The sequence below is a fragment of the Microtus pennsylvanicus genome, chromosome 20, assembly GCF_037038515.1.
Source record: "Microtus pennsylvanicus isolate mMicPen1 chromosome 20, mMicPen1.hap1, whole genome shotgun sequence".
Lineage (NCBI taxonomy): Eukaryota > Metazoa > Chordata > Mammalia > Rodentia > Cricetidae > Microtus > Microtus pennsylvanicus.
Window position 1 is genome coordinate 33337295 of NC_134598.1, and position 22679 is coordinate 33359973.

Here is a 22679-nt window from a genome sequence, read left to right on the forward strand (position 1 = left end):
CGCTCTGGGAAACAATGCTTCAGCCATTAGCCCCAGGAGACATCAATCACAGCCTCCAAGACACAGTTAGCTCAGGAGGGAATTCAAAACTTAACTGGGTCAAAAATTGCTTCTAAGCAGGTTTCCCCCTAATCCAATCGAAGCTAAAACTTGAGAGAAACCGAAGGAATTCTGTGTTCCTTCAAACTCTGGTCTCTACCTACACCTTGAAACCTATTTTAATCATTTTTATTTTTCAAGTACAAGGCTTCTGGTCCAATGTAATGCAGTTATGGATTGCTTTTTGTAGGACATTTGAACGCCTGCCTACATTCTGACATTACATCTACCTGGATCTTCTTTTCTTTATTCGTTGGCTTAGGTCCTACTTAGCTCCCGGGAACTTGATGTATCCATGCTGGAAAGTAGACATAATTATCTCTTCAAATAATCCTGTCATTTCTACAGTAGGTAGGAAAGATGAGGAACCTTTCCTCGTGTTGGCTTTGAGTCCCCTGGGAGCACCAGAAATGTAAACATCAGTTTTGCCGCTTCTTGCATGGGATAAATCCGGACTAGCTGAACATAGAGGACAATGAGGAATACTGAGAACTCAGGAACAATCGCAGTGGGTTTTTGATCCTACTGCACGTACTGGCTTTGGGGGAGCCTAGGCAGTTTGGATGCTCACCTTTGGAGACCTGGATAGAGGTGGGCGGTCCTTGGGCTTCCCACAGGTCAGGGAACCCTGATTGCTCTTTGAGCAGATGAGGGAGGGTGACTTGATCGGGGGAGGGGGAGGGAAGTGGGAGGCGGTGAGGGGAGGAGGCAGAAATCCTTAATAAATAAATAAATTAATTAAAAAAAGATTTTAATTAACATTTAATTGACATTTTAATTATCTTATACAAAGCTAGAGGTATCTGGGCTTTCTTAAAAGAGCAAGATGTTTCTTCTGGGTAAGAGAAAGGGAATCTAAGTTCCAAGTCTGGCCCTTGGCAGAGACCTGACCTTCTTAACAACCCGAGACATTACGCACTTTTGTTGCCTCAGTTTTAAGTCCTAACACCGTGCCTGCAGAGACAGCACTAGCTGCTTTTAACCAGGAGAACCTGGGTCTGGTTCCTAGCACCCACACGACGACACACAGCCAGCTATCACTCCAGTTCCAGAGGACCTTGTCGCCCGCCTCTGGCCTCGACAGGCCCTACATGTATGTGCGTGGTGCGTAATTTTTAAAAAAAAACAGAAAAAGAAATTTAAGAAGAGAGTTAATCCAGCTGGGCCTATCAATCACTGGGTCATGAGTCCCCCTCCCCCACCGTGACAATTCACCCGAAGGCCTGCTTAGAACTTAGAACTAAGTCTACCCTCTTAAGGCGTCACGAATTTACCAGCGTTTCCACCGTGCAGTGCCGCTGCGCCTGCCAGCTCTTCTGAGCCCTAATTCAGACAAGTCAGAACTCTAAACCACCAAGTCCGAACTCAGAAAAGAATAACTTTGCCATTACCTTCTTTCGACACGTGAGAAGCCTTTCCGACGCTGGCCAAAGTCTAACCGTGCTCGCTCAACCACTCTGGACTTCTGGTTTTTCTGAAGCTGCCCCGCCCACTCGTCCCGTGGCGCAGGTTGCCAGGCTCCAGTACAAATGTCCATTTTGAGCATGCGTAGCGCTTACTGATCAACCCACTGGAAGTTCCGCGGACCCCCTTGTTTACAACATTAAAACCACTGAGTCTACTGGAAGCTTCTGTGACAAGACAGCAGGCGCTAGGGAGCTTGAGCCAAAGCGACTAGGTTTCAGACTCCCGCACCTCATTTAGAACATACACAGTTATACCGCAATGACTTGTTTATCGGACTATTTTAAATACCAATTTAAAAAATAATAGTGATTTTATGAAGACATTAGAGACAGAATCCTCTACGAGGTCCCACAAGAGTGGGCTGGATTCATAAGGAAGGCTGGTGTGGCCGGAGGAATGGCGGGATAAGACTAAGACGTGTCCCAGGAACTTAGTATTTAAAACAAGACTAATGAGTGACTCATTTTTGATTTTCAAGCCAAACCACTGTTCCTTAAATTTTCATACACGAGAAGCTCTCATTTAAATTTTCTGGCCATCTAAACTAACTGTATAGCGCTGGCAAAAGCATACTATATTATTCATGATTTAGCACTCAGGAGGCTTATAGAAGATGATCAGAGACAAAAAAAATGTCAATTAAAAGATACCAGCAGTATTTAGTTGGATTTGGGGAGTGTGTTCCGAACAACTTTCCTTCAGCCCAAAATAAATGTATAAAATGTATGGGTTTGAATAAAACAGAAGAGAGGTATAAATGAGCCAAGTTCTTATCTTAAATTTGATAGCTGTCACTTCAATAAAGGCATGATGTACTCCGACTGGCACGGCTTTCTTTTTGCTTCATTCTATGACAGAAAAGTGGCCAATGGCTTCTTTAGTAACAACCCCCTTTTCCTCGCTGCCCCCCTCCCAGAACCCATCACCTACTGGGCACAATTCTAAACACGTCCTATGTTATCTCCCTAACAACTTCATGAAGTGATACATGTCTGCAGCCTTCCTACCAATGCTAACCGCTCCCACATCAGAGACTGGTCTTCATACTAATCTTCTGGGTACCACAGAAGACATGCCCAGTAAAGAGTGTCGGTGACCTTCTCACTAAGTAGAATTGGCTAGTACATGTTCTCAGCTCTTTTTAAACACTCTCTTTAGCGTTTAAAAAGATAGCACGTCTATGACATCACTCCGATTGGCTCTGTCTGCTGTATGTGTCAAACTTTAGGTGCTCTGTGGGGACCATGTCCATACTTTTCAGCTTCTTCCATGGTTCGTTTTCTTCTTCCCATCAAAAACTGGGAGCAACACACTCGGGCACTGCAGAATTCGCAAAGTGAAAGTGTGTGTGTGTGTGTGTGTGTTGTTGATGTATGTGTGTAAGAGATGTTGCATGTGCACATCCATACACGTGTGCCAGCCAGTGATGCACTTCCATTATTTCCATCAACATTTTTTAAGACAGAGTAAATCAAGACATAATTTATCTCCCTTTTAAAGCACTTTAATCGTAACAGTGCATTCAATGTAAAGTCACATACATAAGTACATAGGTTGTTTTTTTTTTAAAGAAAGCTAGCATAAGAGGAGCGTGTTCACAAAGATGAACATCTAGTAATATTTCTGGACCCCGCTGGGGTCAAATGACATTTTCACAGGGGTCACCTAAGACCACTGGAAAACAAGGATATTTATATTATGATTTGTAACAGCAGCAAGATTACAGTTATGAAGCAGTAATGAAAACAATTTTACAGTTGGGGGTCACCATAGCATAAAAAACTATATTAAAGGGTCACAGCGTTAGGAAGGTTGCAAGTCAGTGGATATAGAAATCTTACTCATCACTGACAGTGGAGAGTAAGGGAAGACATAGGAATTGAGTCTGATGAGCATAAGAAAGGCAATAGACTGGTGTTACATAACAGAAACCTTAAAACTGTGGCTTCCATAGTGGCTAAGTCCTAAAAGATTCATCACAAAAAAAAAAAACCTCCCTTCTTGTGGGAGGTGGATACTTGGCTCTATGATCTATATGACATGGCAGGCAACTTCTTACTCAGCCCAGAGAGGAATGGTTGAAATTGGAGCATTTATGATCACAACTAAAGTAAACTAAATTCTTTCTAGGAGGTATTTGATTCCCTTTGTTATTTGGACTATATGGTGATATATTTCTTTCCATAGCAACATGAGATGATCTGACTTGAGGTGAGGGAAGCTTCATTGAGAAGTTAAGTAAGTCTTGGTGATTTCCTAGCTACAGCATGTTGCTAAAACATAACACAAGCTATGAATAAATTACAAACTTCATTATCAAAACACAACCTATTCCCTAAGCACCGTATGCAGCATATTTTAGGTAGCCATCCGTCTACCTGTTGCGATGAAAAATGGCACAGCAAAGACATGTAAGGTTTCGTAATTTTCTTTCCACATTCAAGTGACAGTGACAAACTGCTCAGGTTCCCGCCTTGTATTCCCATCATGACTACACGTTTGAAAAATCGATACATCACTTGTAGTCGAGAATTCCAAATGCAGCCTACAACCATGGCATTTTCCTCTACCTTACCACTTACTTTCATTATTCTCGCCCACTTTCTCTCTCTGTTCACTCATTCTCTCTTAATAGTTGGAAGCCATCCTCATGTGACCATACCTATTTCTCACCTCAAACTTAGTGAGGTGTGATTCTTTTGAAGTTTTTCTAGTAGGATTCATAGTAAGTCATCAGTGTTATTGATCTTAGCCCTTCTGACAGCTGTAAGGGTCCTTTGATGCGCATTTGTATTTGCATTTCCCTGATGACAAAGGATGCTGAACAATTCCTTAAGTGTATTTCAGCCATTTGAGATTCTTCTGTTGAGGAATTCTCCGTTTGGCTCCGTAGTCCATTTTTTAAATTGGATTATTTGGTGTTTTGATGCCTAGTTCCTTGAGTTCTTTATATATTTTGGAGATCAGCTCTCTGGCAGATGTGGAGTTGGTGAAGATCTTTTCTCATTCTGTAGGCTGCTATTTTGTCTCATTTATTGTGTCCTTTGCCTTACAGAAGCTTTTCAGATTTAGGAGGTCCCATTTATTGTTACTCTTAGTGTCTGTGCTACTGGTGCTATATTCAGGAAGTAGTCTCCTGTGCCAATGCGTTCAAGGCTACTTCCCACTTTCTCTTCTATCAGGTTCAGCATAACTGAATTTATGTTGAGGTCTTTGAGCCCCTTGGGCTTCAGTTTATGTTGGAGAGGATATGGATTAAGGGGAACACTCCTACACTGCTGGTTCAAGCGCAAACTTGTACAGCCACTTTGGAAATCAATATGGCGGTGTCACAGAAAATTGGGAATCAATCTACCTTAAGACCCAGCTATACCAACCTTGGGCATATACCCAAAGGGGGTTCAATCATACCATAAGAAGACTTGCTCAACTATGTTCACAGCAGCATTATCCAGAAAATATCCAGAAAGTGGAAACAACCTCGAGGCCCCTCAACTGAAGAACAGATCAGGAAAATGTAGTACATTTATTTACAGAATGGAATATTGCCTGCATGCGACCGAGGCCCTCTGCATGTGTGTGACAGTTCTGTAGCTGATCTGTTTGTAAGGCTCCTAGCAGTGAGATCAGAACCTGTTCCTGGTGCTTAACTACCTTTGGGAAACCTGTTCCCCATGTTGGGTTACCTTGCCCAGTCTTGATGCAGGGGGAGAAGCTCAGTCCTGCCTCAACTTGATGTGCCAGGCTTCGTTCAAGCCCCTGGGAAGGCTGCCCTTTTCTGAATGGAGGAGGGATAGATGGGGAGAGGGAGAGATAAGAAGGGAGGGGAAGGGACAGGAGGAGAGGAGGGAGGGGAAACTGTGGTTGGTATGTAAAATAAATGAAAAAATTCTAATTAAATAAAGAAACACAAAGAGCTCCCAATAAGCCAGTCTCGTCGCTATGAGGTTCTAGATTGGCATGCCTCCAGCCTGGTGGAGAACCATCCTGCGAAACTGAGGTTGGCCAAAGAGCAAGAACATGAAGAGGTGGATGGGAGAAGAACAGAAACAGGTCTTGGTCAGTCCTGTATTACAGAACCATACAGAGGGACATTGTCCTCCTGAGGTCCAGCGGCATGCAGGAAATAAAGGAGAGAGGAAGGGTGACAGCACCCATCCTGTCACAGTTGCTGCTTCTCCCTTTCAGAAAAAGCTACAGTTCCACCATTGCCATGGCAGAAAATAATACGAGTTGTAACTCTCTTTCCTTATGTGAGTCTTCTCTTGGTTAAATTAATTTTGCCTGGATTTTGATATGTTGGAGCCTGGTAAGTAGAACCAAATTTAGATTAGACACAAAACCAAACAGAAAGCAAAAAAAAAAAAAAACCAAACAAAAAGGTAACAAACCAGGATTCCTTGGAGTTAATATAAATGTGGTTTTAATTTTGCTGCCATGGTGAATGTAAAATAGACACAGTGTCGAAAATAGTTGTCAGCAGAAGTAGAAATAACATAACCCTCTATTGTTCACTACACGCCACATTGAGACGCTGTGTGCTTTTTACTTGGTTAGTGTCATGTATCAGTGCTTCTAATAATCAGTGGCTTTTACAGTTGCATGATGTGGTAGTAAGTGCAAATTAGAGAGACAAACTAAACACATACCTTGGCCAGTGTTCCTGGGCTGAGCAAACCCACACTGTCAAAAATGATTTAATATCTACCAGTTTATTTAATCTTCTCAAGAAAGTGGCATTGGAATTATTCTCATTTTACAGGAAAGAGAACTGGTTCAGAGAAGGTGAATGCATTACTGGAAGTTGGCAAAGTGAGAAGCAGAAAGCCCCCTTCCTAGGGTGACACAGAAGAACAATCTTGGGATTCAATACACAGTCTAAAGGCATAATGCACGTGGGACACAAGGCCAAGCGAGCTGCAGATGAAGGCGTTTCTCAAAAAATACAGAGAGCCCATAATCTAAAAATATGAACCAAACAAAACGGCTTCCGAAGGAGAGGTAACCACACATGTCAAAAGCCCCTTGGTTGCTAAGACAAATGCAACCATCTCTGGCCGGGGAAGATTAAGTTGGACTTTCAGAAGGAAACAGCATTTGAGTTAAGCCTGTTAACCTGGGCAGCTGGGCAGCAGCTTGTGGCTCACCAACATTTGGAAGAAGCTGCCATCTCACAGACGACAGAGGCCGCACATCCAATTCATTGAGAAGGTAGTGTCTAAGAATAGAGAGGTTGTACAGCGACCTTCCTGCAGGCTTCAGTTTCTGAGAAGGGAACTATTGAAGCACCTACAAGGTATCTGTGAAATCCTGCTATCACACTTTCAGCTAAAGGGTGCAGGAGTTGGTACTCTGGAATCTCGTCCACATCTCAGCCAGAAATGTTCTCCTGTGATTCTGTGCACTAGAGTTGACCTTTACCGGGAGTCGGACACATGTGGACCCTATGTTAAGCACATAGTACATGTATTCCTCAGTTTTCCTCTAGAATGTAAGACCCTCGAGTCATATAAGTGGCCCCTCCCCAAGGACCTCTAACTGCCAGGTTCCACACACAGAATACTCTGCCCGCGCTGCAGGACCCTGCCCCACCCTACAGAGTAAAAAGTCCAATCTCTGGACATGAAAGCGCACCAGTCTCCACCCTGGAAAGCTCCATCCCCTTCCCAAAAAACTCTGTGTGAGCTCTGTGTCCTGTTCAGTTTGCCATGGTTTCTCTCCCAATGAGAGGCAGCCACCCTCCTGGCTTTCTCTCTCCCAATAAATCTCCTGTGTGAGGTTTGCTGGGTGGTGTGATGTTGGGGAACATTATTTTAAGGTGTGTTGCTTTTGCTTACGCTGCATTTGTTTACCTCTGTGAAGCTGTGTTACCGTGCCTGTCTAAAACACCTGATGGTCCTAATAGAGAGATGAACAGACGAGATCAAAGAAGGAGCAAGGATAGGCAGGGCTGGCATGCAGAGAGGATAAATAGAAGGAATCTGGGAGGAGAAAGAAAGAAGGAGAACAAGGAGAGGAGGACATCAGGGCCCAGTCACCCAGCTACAGAGCAAGCCATGGAGAGAGAAGCAAAAAAATATACAGAAATAGAGAAAGATAAAAGCCCAGGGGCAAAAGTTAATCAGAATAATTTAAGAAAAATTAGCATGAAACAAACCAAGCTAAGGCCAGGCATTCTTAATTAAGAATAAGTATCTATGTGTGATTTATTTGAGAGCTGGGTGGTGGGGCCCTCAAAAAAGCCAAAAGAATAAAACTTCACACAACAGTGTGACTTTGTGGCATTCCTTGGCTCCCAGCTGTCAAGATACCTTTCCATCTGTGCTGTAGTGCTTACAGCTGGTATTCTTCCAGATTTACAAATGAGGACATTAAGACTTAAAGCGATAGATGTCTGGGATCCTACAGCCTATACTGGGGAAAGCTGGGAGTTTGGGGGATATGCTTTTGTTTCAGGACATAGTGAAATTAGATTAGGTGACTTCTTAAAAGGTGGATTGGATTCAAAGGGAACAAAATAATAACAGGAACATAACTACCATTTGTTGAGTCTTATTATGGGCCTGACTTTACTATATGCGATTAAAGTGCATTCTCTTTCATATCAACTCTTCAAATAAGTATAAAGTTTCTCTTTTGAAGATAACTAAAAAGCAATAGACAGGTTATATGACTGAAAAAAGTTACAAAGCTAAGGTCAAATCCTAGATTTCCCTAACTTCTTTCATTATTCTGTGTTATTCCCATTTCTTTCAAATGGAAGGGTCCTTCTGCAGTTCAGGAAGCCAAGCCAGATCTTAAAATGAGCACAGAAACCAGGTGTGGTGAACTCCTGTAAGCCCTGCTCTCTGGAAGACTTCAAAGCCTGGAATGGCTACATAGAAAGGCTATGTCTCCTAAAACCAAAGGACATGATGGAGCAGCAGATGTTCAACACCTGGAAAAGGAAACAGCCAGAGTGCAAATCAAGGGAGAACTACCTATGTGATTTAAACAGCCCGGAGCTGAAGAGGGGGCTCGGAGGTAAGAGCACTTCCTGCTCTGCTGAAGGCCAGAGTCCAGTTCCCAGCACCTACGATGGCTCAAAACCACCTGCAACTCCAACCCCAGGAGAGCTGATGCCCTCTTTCTGGCTTGCACCAGCCACACAAAAATACACATAACTATAGATAACATAATATTATATAGTCTGTATTCCCTTTAGAGGATGAAACAGGATGCAAAGGCGAGGCTGATGGCCAAAAGCAGTTTACAGACCCAAATAGACAAAGACCACTGGGTTCACAACCTATTGAGAGTCCTCTAGTGCCCAGCCCCACCCTCCTTCCCTTCATGTTTAATAAAGGTTGGCATATGTTCACGCCTAAGAAGATTTGTAAGCCTGTTTCCTGTCTGTAGAAGTTTGGGGATCCATATTCTTTATTTCTTTCTGCCCTCTGTCTCTCCCTTAGATCCTAGCTCTGAGTATTTCTGCCATTACAACATTCTCAAAAGCGTTGTAGGGCTAGGTACACCACACACATTTCCCGATAGTCTCCGGGTTATGTTGAGATACCTGAGGAGACCTACAGATGATAGTTCTAATCCCTTCAAAGAGCTGTGAGTTTTAAAGCCTCCGTGTTGTTTTTCTAATCTTACCGAGGCAGCAGAAGAAAATTATCTAGGCAGACCTTTGGCCTTCTCTCTGCCGTATCCTTTCTTGATAACGAATCTCTAAATATTAGCATTTTTTTCAAGTCTGGAGAGCTTAAGCATATCCTAGTCGTAAATGCTGAGTTCCTTTTTAGTTCAAAGCTTATTTCTTATCTCTTATATTCACTGTGGGCAGAGGGAAGAAAGTGGGCCATGTCTTCAGCCCTCTCTAGCATTCTACCCAGCTAATGAGCCAAGTTCATCATCTACCTGCCGCCTGTAAAACACCATCCTCCTATGCGTTAGTTACAGCACCGCAAGTATCTCTCTCCCTTCTGTAAAACACCATCCTCCTATGCATTGGTTACAGCACCACAAGTATCTCTCTCCCTTCTGGTTTTGACGATGCACCTTTCATTACTTCCGAGAACTTACGATAGCACTCTTAACATTTGCATGTCTAGCAATATCCTGTCGGCGGGGGTTCATATCTTCTATAAGGTGCATCTCCCCTAAAACTTTCCCCGGTTTCTTCTGAATGCTAACCTATAGAGCCTTTAATATCCATGCTTCTACAAGCTTTCTACTTGGAGCAGTTTGGGTTTTGGAAATACGGACTTTTCTCCACTACATTGCTTTACAAGTTCATAGCCCACAGAATGTTTGATGCTTAACTATTTCTGCTCCAGAGAACCTAGGCTTGAGCGTGCTCCACATTTCTTCTAGGAGTTTATCTTGTGTTCAATCTCAAAGCCATTCCTGCTGGGAAGGGGGCATTTTTATAATCATGCACTTAGTAGATTAACAAAAATGCTAACATGCTCTCTTAATGGTTCTCAAAATCAAAAACCCAACAGTTATCAGAGGGCAGGTTTCAAGGTGTTGGCAGGGTTAATTCATTCAGGACGATCTACTAGGTACCCCACTTCCTGCTTCCCTGGTGTCTAGAGGTTGCCTTTACTTCATCAATGGCTACATCACTCTGACTTCTCCCCGCTTCGTCTCTTCTCTGTCTTTGGTCTCCTGATTTCATCTATGAAGACCACCGTGAGTACACTCAAGCTCAATTCAACATTCTTAACCTCCTACAAATGCCTTTGCCACATAAGAAACATGGCATGCATCTTGTGAAGGGGAGGAAAGTGACGTCTTCGGTAAAAATTATTCTACAACAGCCATGTTTATTATCAGTGGGCATATGTTAAAATGTTCAACTCATACAATCAAGTCATGGTCATCTAGGTACTGCCCCCATATCCAACTCATCGTATAGAAGTAACATCCTGTCATTTCTGCCTGTTAATTTTTGATTCCATTAAAAATTTCTGTAAAAGGAGTTCAGAAACAGAACAGGATTCTATTATTATATTACTGAGCTATACAATCTCCAAAGCTATCGCTTGAGTAATATCTTGATGCTTGATTGTTATTCAGAAGGCCTCATCATATTAAAGTTTCATTTCAGGAGGGATGAAAGTACAAATGCCATGGTGAACCTGTAACTATTCTGGAATGCTATCTAACGGGCCATCTCAATTTGCAGGATGTAAAACATAGAAAACTCAAAGACGTTCATGATGGAGCCAAAGACACAAATTCTAAAGGAGAGGAAAGCATCATTATGAGACTGTCTAGTGACTAGCCACATGAAACTCTGCTCCGAGTGCGAGACTGCCTCTGCCTGCATGTGAGCTCAAGACACATTGGTCAGGGCGCTGCGCGTGACGGTTATCAGGTCAAGCGAGAGAAGACATACGGTCTTCGGTCAAGTTCTTGGTTTATAAAATCTACACAAGCAATGTGCTTCTGTTTCCCTGCAGAGGAGAAAGCTAACTCAGTGCTGTTGCAAATCCTGAGATAAATGGTCTCACATTTCTACATGATAGAAGTTATTCCAAGAGAATCAGTACTTCTATAATATTTTAAGACTATTAATTAGCCAACACCCAGTGCTATTGTCCAGTTATTCCTGTGTAAAAAAAAAAAGGAGCTCTGATGTTTCAAGATGTCAACTTAGTAAGTGTATAGCTGTCTTATTGTTCTTGTTCATTATAAGGTAAATAACAGAATTCAAGAGGAACTTTGAATACGAGGACTTTGGAAAGCCCAAGAGGTATAATTGTTGCTATGTGAGTAAGCCCCACACTAAGTAGAAGAAAAGTAAGTACTTATATGATCGGAAATAACCATATATTTCATCAGGGAAGAAATCATGTTGTCTTCACCTGTAGAAGCAAAATTTCAATGAAGATGGTTATTGGCATGCATGGTATGTGCTCATGAATGCTACCATGTCAACAGAAACCTGACAGTTATTTAACTGATAGTATCTGCAATAGCGGGCAAAGTTCCTCAGAATTTTTAAAAACCTGACAGTTGGGGAATTATGGAGGACAGATATGATATTCAACTCCCGTTTTCACGGTGTAGTCAGGGCACGGGTGTCTAGATAAAAATCTTTAATATATTAGCAATTTGGTGGCAAGTCAAAACAGAAATGTATATTGATTGTAAGAAAATGTATTGCTAATAATTATAGCTTTGTTATTCCCTGTACTTTTTTAAAATAAAATAGAAATTATCAAGATGAAAATAAAAACCACACCATTGCAAGACAAACACCCCACTGAACATAAGTACACATCCAAACACAGATGTGGGTGATTTTATGTAAATCCAATTATATTTATATTGCTAGTTTGAATCTGTTTTTATTTTTTAAAAAATTGTCAATAAATAGGGAGCTGCATAATCATGTCTATGGCTACAGATACTCCATAATGGAGAGTTCCAAATTTATTTATCCAACCTCCTGTTGAGGATACAAATCTTGGTTATCACGCTAATCTATGACTATTCCATTATAAACACTGATGAAATTCTGGTATTCTGTCCACCTAATTCTCCAATTGTCTCTACGGTACATGCCCATGACTAACGGAGTTGGATAAAACAATATTTATAATATATGTTTTATTCCAATAGAATATTTACACCTCATAGCTCACCTGACCCTTCTTTAAAGACATGTGCAGCTTGAATTAAGACATCCATATAGATATACTTGGGCGAGTCTGTTAGGTTATAAATGGGTGTTGAAGTGGACCAGGCCACAGTAATCTGTATGATTGAATGCCAGAAGACAATGGAGGGGCCACTGGGTGACAGAGTCACAGAGTGTGTGACAAGCACAGGTCACAACTGACAGGGGGATAGAAGCAGGAGCTGGACAGTTCATTCATGGAGGAACTGGACACAAAGTGTCAGAGAGGAAAGAGTAGAAATGCCAGTGGAATTTGGGAATCAAAGTGCAGAGCTATCAGCAACCAGTATTTTAGCTCCAACGTTGGTTCTGCTATTTGACGATCACATTCGCACAACAGCCTACAGCAGCTCCGCCATGAGCGTGTTTTATGCCTCTGCATAGAAATGCATCAGGAATGGAGGAGTGTTCCCCTTACCCCACATCCTCTCCAGCATAAGCTATCATTGGTGTGTTTGATCTTAGCCATACTGACAGGTGTAAAATGGAATCTCAGTGTTGTTTCGATTTGCATTTCCCTGATGACTAAGGATGTTGAAGATTTCCTTAAGTGTCTTTCAGTCATTTGAGATTTTTCTGTTGAGAATTCTCTGTTTAGTTCCAGACCCCATTTTTTAATTGGGTTATTTAGAATTTTGATGTCTAATTTCTTGAGTTCTTTATATATTTTGGAGATCAGTCCTTTGTCTGATATGGAGTTGGTGAAGATCTTTTCCCATTCAGTAGGCTGTCTTTTTGTCTTACTGACTGTGTTCTTTGCTTTACAGACGCTTCTCTCAGTTTCAGGAGGTCCCATATATTTATTGTTGCTCTCAGTGTCTGTGCTACTGGGGTTATATTTAGGAAGTGGTCTCCTGTGCCCATGCATTGAAGACTACTTGCCACTTTCTTTTCTATCAGGTTCAGTGTGGTCAGATTTATATTGAGGTCTTTAACCCATTTGAACTTGGAGTTTTGTACATGGGAATAGACATGGATCTATTTTCATTTTTCTACATGTTGATATCCAGTTATGCTAGCATCATTTGGTAAAGATGCATTCTTTTTTCTAGTGTATAATTTTAGCTTCCTGTCAAAAATCACGTGTTCATAAGTGTGTGAATTAATATCTGGGTCCTCGATTTGATTCCATTGGTCAACATCTCTGTTTTTATGTCAACCACCAAGCTGTTTTCTGTGAAAGAGCTTGATGTCAGGAATGGTGATGCCTCTAGAAGTTCATTTATTGTACAGGATTCGTTTGGCTATCCTGAGTTTTTTTTTTCATATGAAGTTGATTTTTGTTCCATCAGGGTCTGTGAAGAATGCAAACTTGTACAACCACTTTGATAATCAGTATGGCAGTAACTCAGAAAATTGGAAATCAGCCTACCTCAGGACCCAGCAATACCACTCTTGGGAATATACCCAAAAGATACTCAATCATACCACAAAGATATTTGTTCAACTATGTTCATAGCAGCATTATTTGTAATAGCCAGAACCTGGAAACAACCTAGATGTTCATCAACCAAAGAATGGATAAAGAAAGTGTGGCACATCTACAAATTAGAATACTACTCAGCAGTAAAAAACAATGACATGTTGAATTTTGCATGCAAATGGATGGAATTAGAAAACACTATCCTGAGTGAGGTAACCCAGATCCAAAAAGATGGAAATGGTATGTATTCACTCATAAGTGGATACTAGCTGTAAACAAAGGACATTGACCCTATAGTTCATGATCCTAGAGAAGCTAAATAACAAGGTGAACTCTAAGAAAAACATATATAGATCCACCTGGAAAGGGGAAATAGTCAAAATCGCCTGACAAAATTGGGAACATAGGGGTGGGGGAAGAAGGTAGGGTAGAAGGGGGAGCCATACAGACACTATCACCCGGGATACCCTGAATACCCATGTTTGACGAAGAAATCAAGAACCCAGCAGTCTTTGTACAGAATAGAAAATGAGACCGCAGTGCTTTGGGAAGAGGATTTAAGAGTCATGGAAAGCCTTGAATGCTGAGAACCCTACCCCTACTTCTAGACAGGCATGATAATTGGAAAGACCCAAGGTCAAATGAGTATCATTTGGAGACCATTAACTTTGTGAACATTGCTAGCACTTCAAAAGAGAAATGATGTCTGTGAAATGCCTAGCACGCCGTACACAGTATTAAGGGCATAGCTGTGAAATCCTAGCACGCCGTACACAGTGGTAGGGGGATAGGAATCACTGTGGTCAGCACTGTTGAGGCACAGATTCAAATGTGGGCACATTTTCCAGAAAGGGCTTCGGTAGCTTCTCTTCTACTTCACTGTCCAACTTATCTTACTGGTTTTATATAAAACTCCTGGCTGCAGCAAATCTCAGTGTTGTTTAGGGTTCTGAACCTTCATGAGTTTAGGAGGAATTTTGTTTGCAGAGGTGCTGGTCCAGTCACAAAGAACAGCTAAAACACCGCATGATTCGCTCACAGGTGTGGACTTGAAAGAGCCCATCATTTAGCCTGTTCGGTCCATTTTTAGTATTCGAGAAGGAAACAAGAAAACTAAATTCTGAAATATAAGTTGGTTCAAAACCTGGACCGAAACTGAGATTTAGGCTTATGTTCTCATTTTACAAGTTAAATTATTGCTCGAGCTTAGAAATATTGTAGGATTAGATGTACGGGTAACATGGGCACTGGGGGAGTCTGCATTCTCTTCATGAAATTCAAGCTCTGGAAGCTCGACTCGATGCTTTAAACATACAATATATTTGATACATATGAGTTAGAGTCAATTAAATTAAGTAGTAGAAATATGAAATACAAGCTGTTCTGTACATTGAATATAGTCTTTACACATCTGGGCATGTAAAATGTATAAAATGTCATTTAATGGCACCAACCACAAAGTAACCCATAGCAGACGTTAAGGAAATAGCTATTTATTAAGCTTGATATGTATATACTGACTTTAATGGTCCTCAAAATATGCTGTAAATATGAAAAACATCTTCTAAATAAAATATTTTGTAGGTTGGATGCTTTCATTTTAAAAGCTCCAAGGTTATATTATTGAGAAAGTATATCTAATCATAGGTTTCTTTGGGCAAAGTACCCAAAATGGAAAGACATTAAACACCTTAATAGTTTTACAGTGAAAATTGTTTCAAGTGGCATGTTATTCCATTTCAATACATCTCATTTGATGCTTGATGGTGCTCTAAAGAGTTTGAAAGCAATCATACCGTCAGCTCCTCACAAGTGGGGACCCAGAGCTCACTACAGAGTGAGTCCTGACTAACCACTGAGTAAATGGTTATCAAGACTCTGTGCATTCTCTATTTTCTTTTTTTTACTTTTTTATCTTTATTTTATTTATTTATTTATTAAAAATCTCCACCTCCTCCCATCCTCCCATTTCCCTTCCACTCCCCATCCCTCTCGCTCTCCAGTCCTAAGAGAACTGCCCTGTGGGAAATCCAAGCTCTGCCCTCATCTAGGAAGGTGAGTATCCAAACAGACTAGGCTCCCAAAAAGCCAGTACATGCAGTAGAATCAAAATGCGGTGTCATTATCATTGGCTTCTAAGTCCGCTCTTATTGTCAGCCATATTCAGAGAGTCCAGTCTGATCACAGCCCAGCTGGCCTTGGTGAGCTCCCATTAGAGCATTCTCTATTTTCTCAGGCTTCTCTGAAACAGAAATACTGGCTTCCTGAATCTGTGTCTTTTCAAAGTTTATACCCTTCTGGTGATAAAGCGTTATCTCTTTCTGCTTCTGAGCAGAAATCTGGATGCTCATTGCCACCTTAGAGTAACTCACAAAGTCTCCTTAAAGTTCTGAAATAACACCCGTCCTCTCGCCTCTTAAAAAAAAAGCTAAGAAATACTGAATAAATTAAAGATAAACAGTTTTAAAATATTTAAAATCTAAGATCTCTGGATGGCTAAATCATATGCTCAGAACATCCTGTGTAGTGGCTTGAAGATGATGCCAGTTACAAACTATATAAAGTACACACAGGACCCAAGAGATGGCTTAGTGGGTGAAGTACCCGCCATGGGAGCCTGGCAGTCTGAGTTCTAACCTGGAATCTAAATAAGGACAGAGGGAGAAAACCGACTCCTTGGAGCTGCCCTTTAACCCCCACACAAGTACAGTGGCATATGCATCCACACCCACTGATAATAGAACAATTTGAAATATGTGTGTGTATTAGCTGTAAAACTGTACAATTCTTTCAGATACTTTTTGAAATAAACACACACACACACACACACATATATATGTATATATATATGGCTTATTTATATGTATGTAAAGGTGAGCCTATGAATAATCATACCCAGACACACAATACCCATTCTCAAAAACTTACATGAAAAGAGCATTAGTGAGAGCCCCATTTCAGGTTTGCTAGATTAAATCCAATTTAAAAAATACTGCACCACGAGTAAATCCGTATATTTAATATTAAAGCGATTAAAGCCAAATGAGAACACTTTTCAAACTAGGCATAGTAATTATAAAATATAAAAGTTAAAAAGCAAACAATCAAATCAGGTAATAGTTTTAATATAATAACATGGGGTAATAGTACCAACACAAAGTCATGATGTTTACACACTAGGAAAGCAGAAATAAGTGAGCTCTGAAAGTAATTCCAAAACATAAGGATGAAATATAATAAGAGGAATGTGTTATTGCTCATAGGACAGTTTAGGAAAACTAGGTATTAACAAGCAAAATCCAATTTAGAATAGTATTTGTAATTGAAGTTAAAATAATTCTAAAAGCAATAAATTAAAAACAGCTTCAAAAAGTTTAATGAATTTTATATTAAAAAGCCACACAATGTACTTGTGCACATGCATGCAAATTAAGACAACAGAGGAGCTGACGATTAGGAATACTGTGTGATGAATGGATGGGGGAGAGTCTTCTGTTTTGTGTTAATTTCATTGGTTAAATAAAGAGACTGCCTTGGCCCTTTAAAAGGACATAAAATTAGGTAGGCGGAGTAAACAGAACAGAATGCTGGGAGAAAGAAGCTGAGTCAAGGAGTTGCCATGATTCTCCTACAGGACACAGACGCAGGTTAAGATCTTCCCTGGTAAGACACCTCGTGGTGTTACAGGGATATTAGAAATGGGTTAGATCGCTATGTAAGAGCTAGCCAATAAGAGGCTGTAACTAATGGGCCAGGCAGTGTTTAAAAGAATACAGTTTCCATGTAATTATTTCTGGGCATAAGCTAGCCGTGTGGGCGGCCGGCTGGGAAAGCAGCCCCCCGCTCATATTACTACAAATGGAAATATTAGTATCTAGAACATCTAAGAAACATACTGAAGCAATACCAGTCTTCGCAGACAAATAGCCAAAGAAAAATCCAACATTTAAAAGTTGTAAATCAGGAAAAAGTTACTACTAATACTTAAAAAATAGAAAATACTCAGAGCAACCATTAGTAAAGTGTTGGGTAACCAGATATAATCATGGTATTAATGATTTGAGGGTCAGAGCGTTAATTTAATGGCTCTGTAACTTTATTTTAGGAGTCCTACTTTTTAAGGTATACAACCCAATTTTTAAAAACATACTTTTACAAAGACTTGGACTTTAATAAAAATGGGCAAAGATGTCCATTATTAAAAATCTGTTAATCGGGTTAGGATATTCATAAAACGAAAATGTGTGCTTTCTTCCTTCCTCTTCACGCACGTAAACATGGGTATAGATTTTTATCCTGTGCAAGACATGACTGCTGGCTCAACACTATTCTGACTACAAGGACCTCGCTGCTATGATTCACAGATAGTGACCATCCAAGAACTGATTTTCCCTCTTCACAGAACTCACAGCCCATTATTTATTAATATCAGATATTACAAATTCCTATGGAGAAATGTTTAAATACTATATATCAAGTAGAATAAATATTTAGCTTTCCACATCAATTCTTATGGGATTTAGAAGACCACGGTCAAACTCTGTGACATAGCCATGAGGAAAACAGTGGTTTCCAGACACAGGTGCAAAACATAAAAATTATATTTGTGATATACATTTTTTAGACAAAGTGATTTTGTCTTTCCTAGACTTCTTTTCTACTTATTTTCAACACAGCTGATCTTCTTTTAGCATTATCTTCATCTGTATAAAGTTTATCTCATCTCAGATAGAAATGTTTCAGCTTCAAATTTCCTAACTCTATTATTTAATTTGGGAAAATTAGGGCCCATAATAGAATAAGGATGATTTAATAAATAATAAAATGTTTACAAATATATAATCAATATTTTAGTGCTCTGTCTCATTTTTAAAACTTTCCAGTAAGACATAGGATATATTCATATTATTCCATAATGCTTCCATGGTGCTAAGAAATTATATATCATTACTGATGTTTTTAAAACAGCGTAAAACAGCCTCCTCTAACGACATTGCACCATACTATTTGTTAAAATATTATTTTTAATGGAATATGTATAAATCAGTAACATTAAAATGTATAGGAAAAACTGAACATCACAAACAAAATTAAAAATCATAAAAATTGTGAAAATTCCCTATATGCTGCACTGATACACACAGGAAACTAACTAAATACATTTCTGAAAGGAAAAGATGGAATCACAAAAAAACTATTCTACCATCTTACATTTACCTTAAGAGAAGCAAACCTTTACCTGTGCAAGCATGGGAAAGCCAAGGTTCCTACATCCGTTACAAGGAGTTAGTGCTTCCCAAAGTCCTGTGGGCCCACAAGTGTTTGGATCCTCCTCCTCTTCTTCCACTTCTCCTGGTGACAAATTTATTGTAGATGAAGTTCTCTGAAACCAAATTTATATATATTATACCAATATATTATATCAATGCTACTTATACGTCATAACATCAATGAAATCACAATTGACATGCTTGCAAACCTTAGCAAGCCGGCTGCCTTCTAGGCTTAGTTATCAGACCTTGCCATCTTGCATTTTGGCCTTACTAGGCCAAAAATACACATAGTTCAATTAAAGTTCAAAAGTGAAGAAGGTGGGTAAGAAAGACACAAACGAATGAAGTTTGCAATGGGTAACAGGACATGGCAATGACCCAAGAAAATGTGTGAACAGCAACGAATGAGAAAAACCTTATGGTGTATCAAGAATCTAAGCTTGGTCATAGAATAAAGGGAAGTGTAGAAAGGAGGCTAATATGAAATGGTTGAATGAAATAGGAATTATTGTAAGAAATCCTTTAAGGAGGCCACCCAAAGCAAGCCCCACAAAGTATTTATGATGCGTGTGACAAGAATAAATAATACTTTAAAATTTCACCAGCAGATTACATGCCGCCCATACACACTTACCCTCTCCATGTTCCCAAATCCTACTAGAGTGACTGCAACGGGTTTATACAAATTCTTAAAATGATGAGACAAAGGCAACGAGATCGACAGAAGCAGATGAGAAGTGTGAAGAACACGTGTGGACAATGATGGGCAACTCAACTAGAGACAGGGAGGGATTAGCTAGGAAGGAGACCTTGAAAGAAAAGTGATTGCATGGTTGAGTCGTTGGAGAGATTGACAGCTCGTGAAGCTGTGAGTGGATGGCTTGAAACAGGATATAATCTCCGCTTCAGGAGGGCTATACCCTAAGCCCAACTTCTCAAGAAGGGAACTGGGTTAACAGCTATCTCTTTGTAGTAAAGGAAGACCCACAGCTTGCCAGAAGTGCCTCATAATCCACGATAGCTAGGTTTATATTTCCCAGGGAGAGGACAAGAGTATGCTTGGCTGTAGACACTAATTTACCATGGTCTGAATATGGTTTATCACCTCCCCAAACTCATGTTGTAGTTCAATGCCCACTGTGCAGTATTAAGAGGGTTGAAATTTTATCCACACATGGAGTCTGGAGGTGGGGCCTTGGAAAGGCGAATAGACAGGGTCGTTAGGGTAGAGCCCTCTGATTGAACACTGGTGGATTTGCCAGCGAGAAGACCATCACCAGATATAGCATCTCAACCTTAAGCCACTAAAAATGAGCCAATATATATCTCCCTTCTTTAAACGTTATTTAGCCCATGTTACTGGGCAACTAGTAACAGAAAAGGGACTAGCAACCTTCCTGAGAAAGATTATCTGTGACAAACAATAAAGAAATGGTAAAGTTGATATTGTTATCAATACTGTGAACTGTCCAATCATAAAACATTTCTTAATGTTTCAGCTACATATAAACAAGGGTTGTCATCAATTTGAAGAAACTGATTTTTAATTACATTTTCCTCTGGGGGATAAAGATATCCATGAAACAAGAACAGAAGAATACCATCAAATACATGCATTCGCAAATAAACACATATGTAGATACATACACATAAGTACAAACTCACAATGCAGAGAGAAGAACTGGAAAACCTGATGAAATTTCAAAACAGATAGAACACAAAAAGAAACTAGAAATTAGGAAAACTAGGGGATTTTTTGAAAGGCCCAAAACTTAACAATGTGAGTTTTATAATCATTAGAAAGAGAATATAGATAAGAAGATCAAGGAAATGACAGATGAAACTTTTCAGGAATTAACTAAAAAGTCTATTACCAAAGACCCCGCTAAATGCTCAATGGACTTGATTTTAAAAATACATACATACATATATATATATACATACATACATATATGTATATATATCTTAAATATATATATATCTTAAAAATACACATATATATATCTTAAAAATAACAACAAATGCTGGCTTGAACATGGGGAAAGGGGAAGAGTTATTCACTGTTAGTGGAGTGTAAACTGAGGCAGCCACTATGTAAGTCAGTGGGGGAGGTTCCTCACAAAGCAACATCGGGTCTACCGTAAGTTCTGGCTGACTGTTCCACTCTTGGGCATATACCCAAAGGACTCTATATCCTACCATAGAAATATTTGCTTAGCCACACTCATTGCTGCTCTATTTACAAAAGTCAGGAAATGGAAACATCCTAGATGCCCATTGATGGATGAATGAACAATGTAACTGTTATACGTTTACATAATAGAATATCATTTAGATGTTAAAATGAAATTATTAAATTTTCAAGTAAATGGATGGAGCTGGAAATATTCAGTCTGGGGAAAATAAACTCCAGAGCCAGAAAAATGAATGTTACATATTTTCTCTCATTTATAGACGATGGCATTGAATCTTTAGATGTTTATGTTTCATTTGAAATACACACAGAGGTCAGTAAGGGATCTTGAAGGAACTTTTAAGGGAGGGGAGATAGAAAGAGTGGCATAAAGGGGGAAAGATGAATAGCAGAACAGAAAGGATTAAATGGGGTGAGGGGAGGGAAGGCAGGATAGAGAAGGAGACAATAGAGGCTTCAGTCCTAGTGATTAGCTTTCATAGTGCTATATGGTACTATGCATACTACCAGAGAAGAAAATTAATCATCAGTTTTACCCAACTGTAAGCCCTGTGAGTTAAAATAATAACCTGCGTGACAAGTTATGCCCACTGGTACAATATTGACATGACAGTAATGAAAGTAACCAAGCACTTTCTCATGGTGTTTAAGACCTCATTCACAAGACGGAACTATACTTGGCACCATTATCAGAACTAGAAACCTGTGGATAGATAGATCATAGACAGGCCCTAGGAAAGAACCTACCATTCTTTTACGTGGATATAGTATTTAACTAACTCCTAGTGTCTTATTATTTTACCTGTAGATCAGTGCGTCTCTCAGACCTCATCGTCAGAGCTTCTTTCTGCAGTAGATGGTAACTAACACAGAGACCCACCCACAAGTCATCACGATGAAGAGAATTAGCACTGCACAGTGCTCATCTCTACATGGTACTTCTATAACACAGGCCATCTTCCCAAGGTTCGGGATTTTTTAAATTAAAAAATTAAACTTTGTGAAGGTCTTCAGAATGCAGTATCCAGGGGGATACTGACAGACCATGGTTGTTAGGATTGAGCAAAGACATTGGGTTGTAAAGTTAAAACTATTCTTCTCTTCCCGCTATAAATGAAACTGATTTTTCTGCACCCACATTTTAGTTCCCCCTTTATCGATTGCCAATAACTAGGAAATAGAACAATTAAACATTCTCTTAATTTGTTCTTGCCTCACATTGTTATGAAAACTTGTTATGTGGCTTGTATCATCATGGTACCATTTTCTGTTAATTATGCTATTCACGAAGCAATTGTTGAGGCAAACACTATTTACTTTTCTTGCTTTATGAACAAGAAAACCAAGGCAAAGAGAACTTGAGTAAAACCCAAAGTCACAAAACTGGCAAGTGCCAATAGATAGATAGATAGATAGATAGATAGATAGATAGACAGACAGACAGACAGACAGACAGACAGACAGAGGATAGGCCAATTGATAGATACATAAATAAGTAAAAAGTTTAATCCCAACTGCCAGCTGGAAGGCCTTCTCTTACCTCCTTAT

General features: G+C 39.8%; 1 protein-coding gene across 21 annotated transcripts in view; it reads right to left on the reverse strand.

Annotated features, from left to right (window-relative positions):
* The window catches only part of Anks1b (ankyrin repeat and sterile alpha motif domain containing 1B), an 867834-nt gene that overhangs the window by 649439 nt on the left and 195716 nt on the right, over nt 1-22679 (reverse strand). For 19 of the 21 annotated variants that reach the window (XR_012908611.1, XR_012908612.1, XR_012908614.1 and 16 more), the window contains exon 9: nt 18904-19047. The exons of the other annotated variants lie outside the window; for them this stretch is intronic. Coding sequence is in view for 15 of the 19 variants with exons in the window: in XM_075954277.1 (XP_075810392.1) it covers nt 18904-19047 (144 nt within the window). In the remaining 4 variants the exon portion in view is untranslated. The remainder of the gene's footprint in view (nt 1-18903; nt 19048-22679) is intronic. 21 annotated transcript variants of the gene reach the window in all.